The following is a 17,842-nucleotide window of genomic DNA, read 5'->3' on the forward strand; positions in this document are numbered from 1 at the left end:
TTTTACATTTATAATTCATTTAAATTGCTATCAAATTGGATTTCAGTACCTTTTCATGTATTTATATGCAACAATTATGTCATAAAATGAAAATGCATTATTGTTTGTAATTTTATATTAGATACATACACAAAATAGACAGCTAATAATACTGCAGATATCTCAGCATAACAATACTTAGGTAATATGAGGATCTTTTAACCCCGAATCCTCAAAAATATTATGGGCTGTTTTTAAATGATGCTTCATATAGGATTTGTCAGTAAATTTTTTATCACATGCAAAGCAGGCAAATGGTTTTAAACCAGAATGTGTACACAAATGTCTAGCTAATTTATTTCTATCATAAAACCTGCCTGGACATATATGACAAGCATATTTCTTTTCTCTTACCGGAAGCTTGGCATTACCAATACCATGTGCTTTAGTAAGATGGATGTCCAAACTGTTCTTTTTTCTGTAATCTCTTCCACAGTGATCACAAACATATCTTTTAACATTAGAATGACACCTAATGTGTGCTTGCAGTTCACTTTTGCTAGCAAACTGTTTTTTGCATAATGGACAAATGAATTCTTTCTGTCCAGTATGCCTACGAAAATGTTGATCATAATTTGATTTCAATGGAAATCTTTTTCCACATAGTTTACAGACAAATTTCCATAACATAGGATCTGTGTGAACAATTAGATAATGTGTCCACAAATTGTTATTTGTTTTAAATGCTTTACCACATTTATCACACCCAAAATTTCTGTCATCATTATGGGTTATTTCATGGTTATGAAGATCGCTCTTAGTTATGAAACTTTTACCACAGATACTGCAAATGTGAGACCTATTACCCTCATGATACAATTTGTGATTTTGTAAATTTGTAGACGACCGAAATCTTTTTTGACACAAATCACAATAGTATGGTCTAATTGATTTTTGTTTTAATGAATGTTTATTCAAACAATGATCCACTACTTCCTTCAAATAATGAAATTCTTCACTACACACTTCACAAGAGAACAACCGTTTTGATTTTTTATGTTCGGATTTATGTGCATTGTATGCTTCACTGTTATCAAAAACCTTGTCACATTTTTCACAACGAAACTCTAGTATATCATGATCTTTAAACATGTGATCTTTCAGATCTAATACTGTATCAAAGACATTTTCACAGCACTTGCAAAAATAAGCAGGTTCTTTGCCATCCTTTTTACATCCTCTATTTGTATGGTTTATCAATGTTTTCTCGCTTTTATAATAAACGTTGCATTTTGGACATTGATAATCTGTGATTTTCAATTCTTTTACACTACATTTTTTCTCATGAGACCTCAATATTTTTTCTGAACTGTAGAATCGTTTACATGTATTACATTGATACTCTGTTTTAATTTTTCTGTGTCGTCTGACTCCATCACATACAAGTGAATGTTCTTCAATTGAAGATTGTTTTGTAAATTTTCTACCACAATGGGAACACATAGTATTTCTTTTATACTTAGGCAATTCTTTCTCTCCATTTTGATGACATCCTTGAATGTGTTGTATTAAATCATCCTTTGACGAACTGGTATGCCCGCAGTGGTAACATATAAAACATTGGTTTTCTTCTTTAGTGTCTTCTTCAAAGTCTGACCCATCAGAATCATAATCTACTTTAATATCATCATAATCTTTAAACTTTTCAAAGCATTCATCTTTTAATTTATTATTCTTGATTTTCAGGCATTTTATTCGAAATATATATGCTGATTTAACTTCTGATATACACACTTCACAAATTTTGTAATCAACAAGCCATTCCTAAAAAATACGGTTGGTATAAAATGGGGATATGAATTTAGTAGCACAAGAATTATTTTAATAATCAATTCTATTTAAAATGAAAACCAAATTTATTACCGCGACGTTCTAACAAATAAAATGTAATTTAACTGTGCCATATCAAAGTGCTTACCACTTCGGGAACTACAGCTTGCAATTTGAAAGAGAGAGTTAAGCTATCATCATCAAGTTGAGAAATATCCTTAAGTACTTCGTTGTCTGTGAAACAAATTGAACATTTTTCTGAAAACATTGTTTTAAAAAACTAATAGCATTATTTGTCTGTCATTAATGTAGGTATAAACAATAACCGATCTACATAACAACAAAGTTAGCCACAGTTGTCAATTTTGTTGAATGGCTGACAGTGGAACTACTGCAGGTGTATTTTGGCGAGCACGCTACCATATTAGTGGTTATTAATTTTTTAGCCGATTATTTGGAAACTAATAGAAAGTAGAACATTATTCAGGCATTTATTTGCATGTGTCAATTAGACCAAGCTAATTTAGAATCAATTCAGTATTACTGTAATACGCTGGTTCAATTATGAACCCCGAATTACTACCTAGGACACTGTCTTACATATGTGGACCCCATGTACTCGATAACATTGTGCCCACTTTGCTCATAAAATATTGGTGGGACAGAGCAGGTTTTTCATAACACGAAGGGGTAATTCCAGAAATAGCGTAAAAACATACCCAATCGTATGCTGTCTGTAATCAACATTCCAAGTACTTTGACATTGTTCTAGATCGGTTTGCGAGTGCGACCGAAACTAATTTTTTATTCGATGGACAAAGACATTAAGCTCAAACGTCACCTCAGAAAAAGAAGAATTATTAAATAAAACAATAAAATGCAAACATTTCAAGGATAATCTTTTGAAATTGTTTTTAAAAAAATCTATTTAGTAAATAAACATGAATAAAAAATATTGCAGTATTTGCCTTGAATCAAGCCCACACACTACTCGTTTTAATGATTCAGATGAAAATAATATTAAGTGGTTAACAAAATTGCAATCTATTGTTGGAGATCTGGTAGGTACATAACTTGTGTGTGCAACAATATAATTCATTAAAAGAAACCCGTTTTTAACAAGTCAAATGTTTTTAGCAAGAATCAATCGATGAGCATTTAATTTGCAACATTTGTACAACACAGATAGACGATTTCTTAAGATTTAAAAAGAAAATAGAAGATCTTGTGGATAGATTGAAGTACGTAGAAGCGAAAAGTATTCCATACGATGATGATAAAAGTTCCAGTCCTTTGGATGATTTTAGTGATGATGTTAAAGATTTTGATGATAATTTGAGTATAAAAAATGAAGAAAATAATATTGTGCATACAACTGAACCACTTAAGGACGAACCAACTGATTTCCCAAATGCTGAAGGGGAGAATTTTATTTGTTTGATTTGTGATGATGAATTTACTTGTAAAAAAAGTTTTAAAGTGCATAAAAAAACTTGTAAGGGAAGTCCCAAGGGTACTTATACGTGTTATACTTGTAATAAAACTTATACCACGAAAACAAATCTCAAAATCCATCACAAAAAATGTGGAAAAGTGAATATTGAAAGTGACAAAACAGACAAAAACACTAAGAAAAAAGGTAGGAAATCTACCAGAAGTTACACTTGTGAAACATGTAATAACATATTTCATTTAGTTAAAGATTTAATAGCACATTGTAAAACAGTGCATTCAGTGGAAGCAGTTTGTGTGAAACCATATGCTTGCAATCAGTGTACACAAAGATTCAGAACTTATGCGGGTTATGACCAACATCTGAAATATCATAGTAGAAACAGAGACAACGTTTGTAGCTTGTGTGGTAAAAGATTCATCACAAAAAGTGAATTAATAGTACATGAATATACTCATTTTAATAGAAGAAATTATATATGTAAAATTTGCGACAAAGCATACAATACCAACAAAAATTTAAAGACACACAATCTAGTTGTACATACAGATCGATCTCTTTGGAAATACGCTTGTGCAATCTGTGGCAAGAGATTTCCACAAAAAGGAAACTATGATCAACACATGAAGAGGCATGCTGGTGATAAGCAGCATATCTGTCACATATGTCAAAAACCATTTATAACTAGCAGCGAGTTGAAAAGACATGTAAATTTACACTCAAATGTGAAAGCTTTTACTTGCGAGTATTGTCAACGAGAATACAAGACACTTAGAACTTTGAATGCTCATGTTAGAAGATCACATACCATTGGCGAGAAACCTCAGGAAAAGGAAAAGAAATATGTATGTCACATTTGTCCCAGCCAATTTTATGATAAACAAAAGTTATCCAGGCATTTGTATTGTCATTCTGGTATCAAACCTTTTCCTTGTACTGCTTGTGATAAAAAATTTACTGACAAATGCTACATGAAACATCACATGAAAGTTGCACATAATATAGTGGATGTTTCAAATGAAGTTAAATATAGGGTTGAAGATGATTCAAAATATGAAGTTCCGAGTCACATAAAATTCGAATTTGAAATTAAATAATCATTTCAACTTTTATGTATATAGGAGATAATTTATTCTTTTTTATTTTTAGTATTTTACACTGTATACATGTTGTTTCGAATGTACAAAAATGTTTTTTTTATTATAATAAAAAATAATATACTCAATAAATAAGTATAATTTTTTTTCAAAAGAGATCATAATTTACGTTAAAGGAAATCTATTTTGAGTTTTGCTAACTTACAAAAGTACTGAAAATATGGATGACATTCAAAAGTAAAATAATAAATACGACAAATGAAATATGTGAAGTGAAGATATTTAAAAATAAGAAAAACAGATATTAAGCAACAAATCAAGATACAGAAATATATGATAGATAGAGGGGGAAAATTACAAGGCATACTAATAAGAAAGAAAAAATGTTAAAACATGTAAAGAATTCAGGGTAAAAATGGAAAAGTCAAAATTATATATGAATTAAACATGGAATATTTTAATCAAGTCATACAAAAATTCAAGTATTAAATTATGAACAATGGATGACTATGACAAAAAGGAAGCATAAGCCCCACATAAGAGGCCTTATAGACATAAGGCTTGGTGTCCTACTGCTTTCCTCCATCTATTTCTGTTCATGGCTGCTTCACGCCATTTCTGTATTCCTATATATTCTAAATCTTGTTTATGTACTATCCAATTTTTTCTGTGGACGCCCTTAAGAAGAAGTGCTGTCTGGTGCTAAAGACGATCCGGCGCCCATTTAGGGAAATCAAAACCCGCTCGAACTTTTGTAAATGTAAAATATTTAGTTTAACTTGAATATAAATTATAAGTAAAATTAATTTATAGAAAATATTAAAGGAAAATGGAGTACGTTCTCACCTGTGCCTGATCGGCAAAAAAATTATTTTCCAGCTTGACAAGGATCTCAAGCATTCCTCAAAGCTGTGCAAAGAGTATTTGAAAAGGAGGAATGTAATAATTTGGCTGTCTCAGCCGCCCAACCTCAACCTGATTGAGTTGTAGGACAACTTGGACAGGGAAGTCAGGAAAGAATGTCCTGTTTCCACTTCACCTCTTTGAAATAACCTGAAAAACGAATGGAACCAAATAGACGACGATTATTTGTTGAAATTGTTAAAGAGAATACCCAAATTGTGCACCGGAATAATAAAAGCAAAAGGGGTTACATAGATGAATCAACAATTTAAATATGTAACATTTACAGACTTATTTATATATGTTCTTTGAAATATAAGTATCAAAATTGATCCATTGTTTTTATCTGTTGTGAATCACGCAAACTATAGAGTGGGCAAAAAATTTTGACTGGTAGTGTATGTGGATGAAATCAAAAAATTCTCTGATGATGTACTGCTTATAGTCAATACACAAAGTATTATAAAAGTATTGATTGGAAATTAATATAAATAAAACAAAGTATGACAACAGAAAATAAACATAATTATTAAAATAAAAATTTCGTGATGATGTGTCTTGATTTTAGGTCTCCATTTTTAAATGGCAATTAATTTAAAGAAGCCCTAAAAGCTTGATTTTAGGTTCCTTTTTTTAAACTGAAACTTCATTCAAAAGAGATCTAAAATCAAGACTAATCATCACAAAAATATATATAAAAAGTCTAGGAAATGAAAATAAATATAGATGATACTTAATAGAGAAGCTGAAACATTCCAAAAACTGGGAGTAAACATCAACAGTACAGAAGTTTATCCATGACATCCAACTAAGGATCTGAGGTCTCAAACCAAAGTGCACAAAGTGAAATAGAAGAAATGAAAATGAAGGATTTGGTCTCTTCATACACAGAAAGTTTCACATTTAAATATTGAGGTTTTCTATAGAGTTCAAGGCAAATTTTTAATAAATATTTATTATTTAGCTAATTTAATATATAACAATTGTGGGTGTATCTAAAATATCTATTTAGTATGAACATATGGTTTATAAACCGAAGGTTGTGGACAGCGGTATTTCAACATTTCTACCTCAGCCTCAAAATAAGTATTTTTATCATAACAGAAATATTCTGGGTTTTTGTACCCGGTATTCTTTGCCGCTCCGGGACCTACTGGGTGAGCTGGAATCTTAAAAAATGATTATAAACGCGATTTAAATGGAATAGGTATATACTTACTTTCACGCAATTTTCTGACAAACCCGATACGTTTGGTACAGATGTTTTTTGATTGTATATTATTTTTCCTAATGTAATATTTCTTTTGGAATTCCAGTATTGCCCGATTTTAGAAATATTATTAAGAATTGATTTATGAGCCATTTTCTGTTGTTAATATAGGTTAGATTTTTACGTAATATGAATGAAGTTTGTGGTTTCAATCCACAAGCACGCATGTGTAATTTCTTCCAAGTCCAATTTGCAATAACTTATTTTATTTATTAAATAGATAACTTTTTATATAAGGATATTCTATCATTTTTTATTTATGGCATGTAAATGAGAAAGTTTTGAAATATTTTTAACAAAGAAAATTGAAATGTTATTTATTGTTAATCTTAACCTACAAAAATCACAATTTCAAAAGTTATGCAACGTGTCATCAAACACTATTGTACTTGTTACAATTATTAAATATTTTAATTAACACCATCATTGCATTTTCTAAAGGTAAGTACTAATTGTTTTATAAAGAATTCTTAAATTTCACATACACTTCATAAACAATTTGACATTAATTTAAAATTCAGAATAATATTAATACAACAAATCTGGTTTAAAAATGCTGAAAGCATGTAATGTAATGTAATGTAATGTAATAAATAAACAATGTTGTTTATTTATTACATCTATATATAGCTTTATCAACTATATACAATGAATCTATGCACTTAGAGCTAAACAGATCATGAAGATTTACGCATTTTTCTTCGATAAATTCAAGTCTTGAAATTATTCTAATAGTTTTAAGATAATTGGTAACATTTATATTAATTTGGGTAAGGATTTTGTAGGTTCATTATATGAGTATATTAGTTTGACTACTGTTTTTTTGCAGATTAAACATTTCATTGTAGTGAAATTAAACGGGCATACCTGCAAAATGCATATTTTTCACCTGAGCGTTTTCAACATTCGCATGTGATATTTTCTATTTAACGTCTGTTTGGTTCACCTCAATGCCATCCTATGCATGAATAAAATATAGACGAATACTTCTTATAGAAATTGTAGTAGCAAATGAATCAGAAATTGCTCAGATTGAGAGATATTATGTCTATATGACTTTGAAATTATGTAATTTTACTTTTGTGTTTCAGTGCCTCTTCTTTTGATACCTGTTCTAGGTAGAAAAAAGGAGAATGTTAACAATGAACATATAATTTATTGTTGAACAATTTTTTTAACACTAACATTTTGCTGGTAATTTCAAGGTTTCACAAATTTTTCTAGAAATTAAAATAAATTGACGGTATTATCCTGGCAGTAATTAACTTTAGGATACTTTTTCCTTCTCTTCACATTCACATTTCCACTGTACTATTTATTTCTTTTCTTCTCCTCTTCCTAGGCATGTGTTCCATAGGATATTTTGAAACGAAAGTTATTCTTATCTTTAATTACTTCAAATAATTGAATATCCAACATAAGTAAAATCATTTGGAAGTACTTCAGAGCTTTAACATCAAAAAAGTCCTCACACAACACATGAACCAAGTAAGGCTTGTCACTTTTCTTTGCCGTTTTCATTGTCTTTTCCATATTGAGAAGATAAGCATATCAGTCCACTGCTCTTTGAATGTCTTTTTCAATGGTTGAGTGAGCCAAATTCTCTCGTTTTGGGTGTAGCAATTTACTAAAAATGTGTTGGTGAGAAATTATGTTTTTCAATGTTGTCACAGTTTATTTGTATATTACCATCATAAAGTTATTTTTTTTGTTAACCAACTGTCTATTGGACAGTCAGCTTTGACATTCAAATGTATCTCATCGATTGGCTTATTAAACAATAGATTTATCTTCTTATAAACAAAATGACTATTTGCTTGTATAGGTATAACGGCCCAATGACATAAAAATAGATGGGGAAAAAAGATTTTTTTGATACGAACTATTCAAAAACTAAATTTTGGCACATATGCCGGTTTGATTTAACAGCGAGGATTTCTTTTGTAATTAGGTTACAACCAGGTGTTTTTTTTTCATATTAATATTTGTTTCTAAGTCGTTCGATAGTACTGGTTCACTTTATAGGTAGTGAATTCATTTATTACTCTCTGCTACTTCTAATTCATTAGTTGAATTGTGTACTTTTTGGGCCTTTTGAACCTATTAGTTTTGTAAAATAGAGAAATTCTAGTTATAATGTCTAATATAAATCAATCTTTTAGGTAAAAATGTCCAAAAAGAGTATTATTCTAGTAACCGGAGGTAGTGGTTTGGTAGGTAGAGCTATACAAGAGATTGTTCTATTGGAAAAGAGGACAGATGAAACCTGGATATTTTTGAGTAGTAAAGATGTAGATTTATGGTAAATATTACAATTATCAAATCAAAAGTTATTTTATGCAAGCTACTTTAATTTACAAATAGAAAGATCATATGTACATAATTATGAAAGTTTTGAATTTTAGTGATTATGATAGTACGAAAAAAGTATTTGAAAAATATCAACCCACACATGTTATTCATTTAGCAGCAATGGTTGGTGGACTCTTTCATAATATGTCTCATAATTTGGACTTTTTAGTAAGTTTTTAGTAAACCACTTGAACATTGTCATATTTTCAATTTAGAACAAGCAAATTGTGAAATATAGTGAACATTTTTTTGTCAAAGTGAAGGACAATAGAAGCATAATCCACCCACTTAAATTTTATTTTAAATCTTATAAATAGTTATGATATCAAAGGTTTTTTATTGGCTTGGAAAACTGCTTTTCAAATTTGAGGAATAGTTTATAAAACCTGCACAATTACAACTTTTATGACCTTTGAATTTGTAAGTAGATTCTCATAGAGTCCATCCCTAGGAGTATGGGAAAAATGATGAAAAAGTCCAGCACCCCTACTGGAAGGTCGAAATTTGAAAATGAATTACTTTATTCGAATTATGTTAAAGTCGTTTCTTATGTTTTCGCTTATAAGGAACATGAAAAAATTATTTAAAAACTTCTATAGTGCCCACACCTTGTGATATGGAAGGTCAAAAATTGCGATACTTCTTTTTCCATATATTGAAGATTAGGTTAGGTTAGGGTACCCCTCAGTCCACTCAAATAAACAAAAATAAAGCACCCCTATGTTTCGAGTTATCCTAGGTCGAAACTTGTAGAATTATTCACTATATTTGAAATATTTTAACGTCATTAAGTAACAAAAATTTTTTTTGTTTATTTGAGTGGGCTGGGGGGTACCTTAACCTAAACTAACCTTAATTATATAGAAAGAAGATAAAAATCTTCAGTATTTCAATTTTTGTCCTGCCATATCTCAAGGTGTGGACATTATAGAACTTTTTAATAATTTATTTCGTATTCCTTATATGTGAAAAAATAAGAAACAACTTTAACATCATTCTGATAAAGTAACTCATTTTTCAAGTTTCGATATTCCTTGAAGAATAGGGCTGCTGGAATTTTTCCCATACTCCCAGGGTTGGTCTCTATCAGTTACCAGTGTGCCACCCCAAAGAATCTCCATGTTATTAAATAACAATAGCTATAGTCCCCTTAAAGGAGCCGTTGGACGTTGACGTCAGATGCCTCAGCGGCCGTCTTCCCCGGACATTCCTTGTGGATATAAGGAGAGAGCCGGTGCAAAGGACGGCTCATTTTTATGGGCTTAATCCAAGGCAATCGTGCCAAAGGTACCTGAGTCCTACTATGGTACCACGAAAAATGCTTGTGAGAAATCTTGCGAAATTCCTACTATGCACAGCCATGTTACCGATAGGCTTACTATTACTATACCAGATGTCTCATGCATGATCAGATTCTCTAGTTCATGACTAAATAGAAATGGATGACAATGTATCTAGAAGTGTATTGATCCTTATTGTCTCAAAATGTTTTTGTTATATTTATAAATAAGATTGCAGCATGCTTGTAATTTATTTATTTTACTTCTTAATTATTTTTCCAGAGAAACAATTTAAAGATTAATGATAATGTCTTGCAAATAAGCTTTGAAACCAAAGTACAAAAGGTTGTATCTTGTCTTTCTACATGTATATTCCCAGATAAAACTGAATATCCAATCGATGAAACGATGGTAAGTGGTTTAAAAAATTAAAAAAGCGATTAAAAAACTGGCGAAATTTAATTTCTAAATTAAGGTACACAACGGACCTCCCCATCCTTCTAATTTTGGTTACAGTTACGCAAAACGTCTAATAGATATCCAGAACAAGGCGTATAATCAACAACACGGTTGTATGTTTACTTCAGTCATTCCATGCAATGTTTTTGGACCACACGATAACTACAATTTAGAATCGAGTCATGTTATACCAGGTCTTATAAGGAAACTACATGATACTATACAAAAAGGTATTTTATAAATGATTTATTTATTAGTCTTAATGAGAACTTTGAATTTTTTGTTTTAAAAGTTATTGAACTTCATACCACCCATGTTTGGGTAGATTAATACACCATTTAAATTTTAATTCATGTTTGTCGATATATATCGATATATATATATGTGGATATATATATATATATATATATATATATATATATATATATATATATATATATATATATATATATATATATATATGGGAATGTATTTTAGGTGGTACTACATTTAATGTTATGGGTACGGGAAAGCCATTAAGACAATTTATTTATTCATTAGATCTTGCAAAATTATTTTTGTGGGTCTTGAGAGAATACAAGGAAATTGAACCAATAATTTTATCAGGTAAGTTTATATATATTTCATTATTTACTAAAGTATAGGGAAAAAGAGTTTCGATAATCCTCCAAAACAGGCTTTTTATTGTTAATAAATGTCTATTAGACTGATAATTCAGCCTAACAGTATTTTATGTATTTGGATATTTAAGAAATTAACATCATAAAATCAACTAAAAAAGAGAAAAAGAGATTCTAGACATAATCTTATCAGATGCTTTCATATCACATACAGTAACTGGCATGTGACAAATGAACCCTCCATGTCTGATCATTTAAGTATTAGATTAGATCTGGCAATACCAACTCACCCAGAGGCAAGGAGAGTTCCAAAACTTTCTAACTGGAAGTTGTATATCGAAAACCTCCAATTGAATCTGGAGGAATCTTCCTATAACTAAAAGAAAAGCAATTCATAGAGACGTGCCTTGGTGGAACAGAGAACTGTGCCGCTTGAAAACTGAGGTAAGAAAGCGGTATAACTACGCAAACACTGGTAATTGGGCGAAATGTAGAACATCTCTAGCAAACTGTGTCCAGGAACTCAGGAAATCTAAAAGAAGTATACATGGTTTAGCCCCAGAACTCCAAAAAGACTTAGCAAAAACCCATTCAAATAGAATTGGGCTACTTCAAAAGCCGAATGGAGAATATAGCATCAATGAGCAAAAAGTTTAGAGATGCTCTTAAAGACTCATTTTCCTCGGCTCTGAAGTCACTAAAAATGCTGGGAACTAGAAGAACATAATGGAAGAAGGGTAGAATGTTCTTAACAGGAGAAGCCAAATTCTGTAACAAAAAATCTTTTCAATAAACAGTATCAGGTGAATGATCGAGAGTTTCAAGTCTTGCAAATCATCTGACACAAACGGCATTTTTCCAGCCATGCTACAGAAAAGCTTTGAAGTAATGAAGTAACATCTTCGAAAGCCTTTTGAAGCCAGCCTGTTTCTAGGCTAAATTCCTAAAATATGGCGATAGGCAAAAGTAGTGTTTATACGAAAAAGGTTTATTGTCTTATAAGCCATTTCTTAAAAACTATCAAGACAACCGTAGAACAATACCATAGAAGCACGACCCTAGTTAGAAAGCCACTTCAAACTAAACAATTTGCTTATCAAACAGGTATGACCACCACAAGTGTACAACATTGCCTAGTTAAACGTATAAAAAAGGCTCTTGGCCGCAAATATATTGCTCTAAAAGCTTTTATCGACATAGAAAGAGCTTTTGACAACACTTCAGATCAATTCATAAAAAGAGCGTTAAAGAGTGGGAAATGGAAATCCTTCTTCTAAAATGGACCGAGGTGATGCTAGAACATCACAAAGTAACGACAGAAATAAACGAAAATACATTACTACAGTGGAGGGTTGTTCACAAGGCGTAGTCCTATCACCCCTACTGTGGGCATTGGTATTGGACAAGAGTTCACTAGATTTAGTAGCGCTGGAATTACAGTACTGGGTTACGCGGATGATCTAGTAGTGGTGGTAAGGCATAATCTCTGCCAGAAAGCAAACAGCCCTAAACACATTTAAAAACTGTGGTGGTGAAGAGCAACTCACGATCAACCCGAGTAAAATATAAGCGCACCTATCCTTAATGGAACTAAATTGATATTTTCTAATGAAGTAAAATATCTAGGAGACATCCTGTATAAAACACTTCGAACAATCATCTAAACAAGGTAATTTCAAAAGCCATTGTGGCTATGGACTTGTCGTAAGCTTGTGGGCAGAACTTTAGGACTAAAGCCTAGGATGGTATACTGAGTATACCAAACAGTCATCAATTCCATGATCACTTACGACTAGCTCAGAAAAAACTGAACAAGATTCAAAGGCTGATCTGTGTGGGTATTACAACCTGTCTCACCACAGATTTAGATGCGATACTTAACCTGCCTTCCTTTCACCTTATAGGCATTTAAGGTCTCCCACAGTCTAATGTTAGTAAAATTGAGAATTCTAGAACTGATAAAGTTAGAAAGAAGTGACAAACCAATGGACCAAATGCATAGCATGATGGAGAGATATTTCATTCGAAGTGGTAATTAATGACTGCTAATCATGGGTCAATAAAAACCGTCTGCAGCTTGAAATGTGTCTCTCTGCTACACATACAGTTCGAAGCTAGCGCAAGAAGCTGGATTTGGCGTTTGTGGACCAAAATGAGTTTCCCATGGTAATAGGAAATGCACTCACCATTTTTATAGTAGAGTTGTTAGCAATGGTGACTAGAAACGACATCAAACTGGTGGTCGGTCTTCTGACAAAATTGTAATAAGTAATTCTAGTCCATCCTGTATTTGATGTGATACAGAAGATATATTAGTAGTTCTGTTGTTAATGATTTTGTTTATTCTTGCTGATAGTTTTGATTTAATACAGTTTTGTTGAAATGATATTTGATTAATCTGGTGGCTTGTATTGTTATAAAATTTCAATAATTTTTTCTGGGGGAAAAGTTATATTTTTTTGGTTAGGTGTGCGATTTTTTCTTTCATAGCTTAACTTTTTTTAATTAATTTATGTTGTCATCATTTCACTGTAGGAACCATCACAATTGGGTAACATTGTTGCATCAAATTAAAATCATTCTTCCTTACTGTTGGAGATAGTAAACATCTTTTAATTTGAAAGAGGCAAACTTTTTATATTACTAAATTCCAGTCATTCGGTCTTCCCCGATTAATGGATTATTTGTTTTATTCATCAATTATCTTGTCATCTGTCTTCTAATTTTTACCCTTATATTTTTACCCTATGTAACATAATGCTTCAAATTTTTATCATTTTCTGTTTTAGTTGATGAACAGTCAGAAGTATCTATCAAAGAGTTAGCAAACGAAATTGCAAAAGCCTTTGATTTTACAGGCGACATCGTATTTGATACTACCAAAGCTGATGGACAGTACAAAAAGACTGCAAGTAATGCAAAATTGAGAAAATACTTACCCGATTTTGAATTTACACAATTTTCTGTTGCGATAAAACACAGCGTTGATTGGTACAGACAAAATTATAAAACTGCTAGAAATTAAATTATATTTTAAAAATTATTTTGTAATTTTTCTATTTAATATTAAATGAAAATTATTAGTTTTAAATAATTCATTAGCATTGAGAACAAAAAGTATGTATGGATTTGGGGTCTACTGTGTCCCCCTTTCTTGATGCGATACTGGAGAACCCAGGGCCTTCGATCCTTGCATAGGTCGTTGGTTCATATCAGACTTGAAGGATCAAGCAGTGTAATGAGTCTTAGTTTAGTGGTAGTAAAAGATGTGTTCAGTATTAACAAATCTATTCGCTCTTAATCACGTGGATTTCTGTTTGCCATTATCTAGTGGAACAACTCTTTGAAGACCACTTGCCCCAGTTATTTTTGTGTCTCGTTATCGGTCCAATTGGGAGTGATTGTATAATTCTAGCCTTTGAGAGGCTTTTTTCTGTAAGCATGTCTGTTTAACGAGGATTCGTCAAGATTTGCTAGGTTGCATCAATTATCGCACATTAGTAGCTTAGTTCAAGTCTCGATTTTTGACCATAATTCTTTTTGGTTAGTAGAACTATCTCAGCGCTGATCTTTTTCCTGAAGTAAATGTCGCACGAACAGATTTTGATTCTTCATTTATCAAACTTTAGTCTGGACATAATTTCGTCTTTCTATGTGCAGTGGATTGCCAATATAGTTTCAACAGAATGTAAAAAATTAAATCTTGTCAATTTCATAAATCTTCCGGAATGAAGTTTAATATTCGTTTCCTATAGAAAACATTGCAAATAATCAAAAAATGAGTTTAAGAAACCAAAATCAAACATAATGATCTGAAATAACGTGGGTTTCTAGAACACAATGTTATGGATGTTGAACCACTCAACTTTTTTATGTAAAAAGCTAGTGCCTGCTCTATCGAGATGCCTGTGGATAGTAATCTTGACTTCTGTGTTGTAGTGAACTGCTCTAGATGGAATTATGTTCAGCTCGTGGAAGTATCTGTAAGACAGGATCAGATCAGTGACCTTTCTTCTATGCAAACTCAAAGTTTCTGGTCAACTCTGGATCGCCTATAAGTCGAATATGAGCGAATATATGCGAGTAATATTTCAGAGTTGAACGAATCTAGATCTTGTAAAAGATTAGAATCTGTTACGGAATATATAGTCCATGTTTTTGAGAAGCTCCCTTAGCCAATTCGGCCATGTGACTATGCCAGGACATATTGCTTCCAACCTCAACACTCAACAGGTGAATTTGCTGTGTTGGTGATATTTTATATCCAGACAGGTCCAAATCCTGAGCCGAAGTACCAGCTATCTTTGTAAAAAAGCACCCTGGGTCTTTGCTGCATTAAACTCAATAAGATTGTTTCCACCACACGCCAGAATGTTATAAAGATCGGGTGCTAGTAGAGTTTTTTAGGGTGGTTTATTTGAACGACGACACCAATGTGTTATCATCGGCGAAGCTACTAAGCCAGTCGATTAGTGAGGACGACCAACCGTACGATCTTTATTTATTTAGAAGGTTGGCATGCCAATATGTCTCGTGCGATTGCTCGGGGTTCCCCATATTTCTCTAGAGCTTCAGTTCATACGTTGGTGACATAGACCATAGACCCCGGTGGATCTATGTTTACGAAATCCGTTTTGATGTTCGCTGATGATGGTCAACTACTTTCTGCATGACCTTGGCAATGGCTGAGACTAAAGCAATCGAAACCCTGTTTTTTCATTTTTTTGGTATGGATTGAACCCGAGCAAGTTGCCAATCTGCAGGGAAGGAACCTTTTTTTTATGTAGGAAAAAGTTTGCATAAGCGGAATTGTTAGTTTAGCTGCGCATTTCTTCAATACGATTGGTGGTATTCCATAGAGGCCAATGGCTTTATTGATGTCAAAGCCTTTTAGAACTTTTGCCATATTTCTTTGTGGAAATTCTATTTCTGGCATCGTTGAACAAACTCCAGGCTGGCTGGGTGGTAGTTTTTCCCGCTAATCAAGAGTTGAAGTTGATACAAACATGCAACCTAACAAGTCCACCTTCTCTTTTAAGGTACTGCGACCCGTCGTCTCCAGTTGATAGTGGAATTTTTTTACTTACAAAAGCCTTGGCTGACCACCTTTGTTACAGTCCAGAAAGACGTTGCTCAGATGTGGCAGTACCCCAATAGGTGCCATCTTATAACGCCAGAGACTGAATGTTTGTCTTGTCTATAGACAAATATTTAACAGTACGAATTGGCGTAGGAGATAATTGTTTTCTAGCATTTGAATTGCTAATTTTCTGCGTTCAGTACCGCTGAAATTAAGTCCATATAAAGTAGATTTGATTTTGGAATATCCTCTTTCAACGATTTTGTGGTTACGGTATGATAAATGAACAACAAAATTTAAGTGAGTACAGAAATCCATAATAAAATTTCAAAAGCAGCATTTTTTATCAAAATAGATTTATTTTTAAAATTTGTTTGCACTACATAAAAATACCAACAATAATACAGTCTGACAATAAAAGACCAAGTTAATGACCAGTTAGGTATAGATTATAATATTATATATATGGTATTAGAAAAATTTTTATAGAACATATGAGTATCAACGTAAAATCTTCAACAAACATCACCAATTTTTTAGTGTTCACTTACAATAGAACACTACTTTTTACCAACATGTAGGAGGAATATGTGAATGAAGTTTTTAATTTTGTTAAAACTTCATATGATTAAATATTGTAACTTAAAAAATATATAAAAAAATGGTTAGTATTGCTTTAAAATAGAAATGACCCGTTATTTATATCCTGAATACAATATCCAGCGGATTGTAGTTTACAGATACATTTTTTATGGATGAATCAACAGTTTAAGCCTATAGTCCTGTTCACAATTAACATGATAAAAATTATTTAAAAAATACTTAAGATAATTATTTCTTTGCATAATGCAATCAAGTGGCCACCCAGATCACCAGATTTATCTCCAAATGCTTTTTTGAGACTTTAATCAACATAACTTTGAAAGAATTATAATTGTTTAATATGTATATGGTGTATCATAGGTACGTATCGTTCATTACTTATATATTCACTTATTTGGTTTCATTGTAGTTGTGACCATTATATTTCTTGTGAATAAAGATATTTTTATTATATACATATATTTGGGAAATAATAATCCAACTTTTTAAGACTATGTAAAATACGTTTGAATATTATTTAGCTCAATGGGTGGATTATTTGATCCCTTGTTACAGTAACATTTAAATATTGTTTTTCATATTTACTATGAAAATAATTCCTTAATCAAGTAAATTACCGTTTAAAACTTTTGTAAACTCGACTTGTATTGATACCGATCTATTAAGATTCTCACAATTAGGATCAAAGAGTATCCAATATTTAAAGTGTTGAGAGTTAATTGAAGAATTTACATTTCGCAAAATATTTTCTAATACATTATAATATACATAACCTTTTCATAAATTTTGTTTTATTAGTATACATTTTAGAATTTAGATATCTAATCAGTCTAAACTAAGAATACATTTATTTAATAATAATTAACTTTCGATAAAATATGTAATTGAGATATGTGTTCCAACATTTCGGCAAGAT

At 31.6% G+C, this 17,842-nt stretch overlaps 4 protein-coding genes across 4 annotated transcripts; 2 read left to right on the plus strand and 2 right to left on the minus strand.

Annotated features, from left to right (window-relative positions):
• Positions 1-97: 97 nt before the first annotated feature.
• On the minus strand, positions 98-2,210 carry LOC130893649 (gastrula zinc finger protein XlCGF57.1-like). The gene is made up of 2 exons (XM_057799912.1): positions 1,958-2,210; positions 98-1,803 (listed from the first exon to the last, which is right to left on the minus strand). Exons 1-2 carry the CDS (start codon positions 2,075-2,077, stop codon positions 178-180), a joined length of 1,746 nt encoding a protein of 581 aa, XP_057655895.1. The 5' UTR covers positions 2,078-2,210; the 3' UTR covers positions 98-177.
• A 438-nt stretch (positions 2,211-2,648) lies between these two features.
• Positions 2,649-4,491, plus strand: LOC130893651 (gastrula zinc finger protein XlCGF58.1-like). The gene is made up of 2 exons (XM_057799916.1): positions 2,649-2,870; positions 2,947-4,491. The coding sequence occupies exons 1-2, from the start codon at positions 2,751-2,753 to the stop codon at positions 4,357-4,359; spliced, it is 1,533 nt and encodes a 510-aa protein (XP_057655899.1). The 5' UTR covers positions 2,649-2,750; the 3' UTR covers positions 4,360-4,491.
• Positions 4,492-6,201: 1,710 nt separating this feature from the next.
• On the minus strand, positions 6,202-6,792 carry LOC130893653 (uncharacterized). Its single transcript, XM_057799918.1, has 2 exons — positions 6,482-6,792; positions 6,202-6,431 (listed from the first exon to the last, which is right to left on the minus strand). Exons 1-2 carry the CDS (start codon positions 6,623-6,625, stop codon positions 6,267-6,269), a joined length of 309 nt encoding a protein of 102 aa, XP_057655901.1. The 5' UTR covers positions 6,626-6,792; the 3' UTR covers positions 6,202-6,266.
• Positions 6,668-14,286, plus strand: LOC130893652 (GDP-L-fucose synthase). The gene is made up of 7 exons (XM_057799917.1): positions 6,668-6,973; positions 8,695-8,834; positions 8,938-9,052; positions 10,447-10,575; positions 10,640-10,853; positions 11,101-11,229; positions 14,033-14,286. Exons 2-7 carry the CDS (start codon positions 8,701-8,703, stop codon positions 14,266-14,268), a joined length of 957 nt encoding a protein of 318 aa, XP_057655900.1. The 5' UTR covers positions 6,668-6,973; positions 8,695-8,700; the 3' UTR covers positions 14,269-14,286.
• Positions 14,287-17,842: the final 3,556 nt, after the last annotated feature.

The sequence above is a fragment of the Diorhabda carinulata genome, chromosome 5 (assembly GCF_026250575.1).
Source record: "Diorhabda carinulata isolate Delta chromosome 5, icDioCari1.1, whole genome shotgun sequence".
Classification (NCBI taxonomy): Eukaryota; Metazoa; Arthropoda; class Insecta; order Coleoptera; family Chrysomelidae; genus Diorhabda; species Diorhabda carinulata.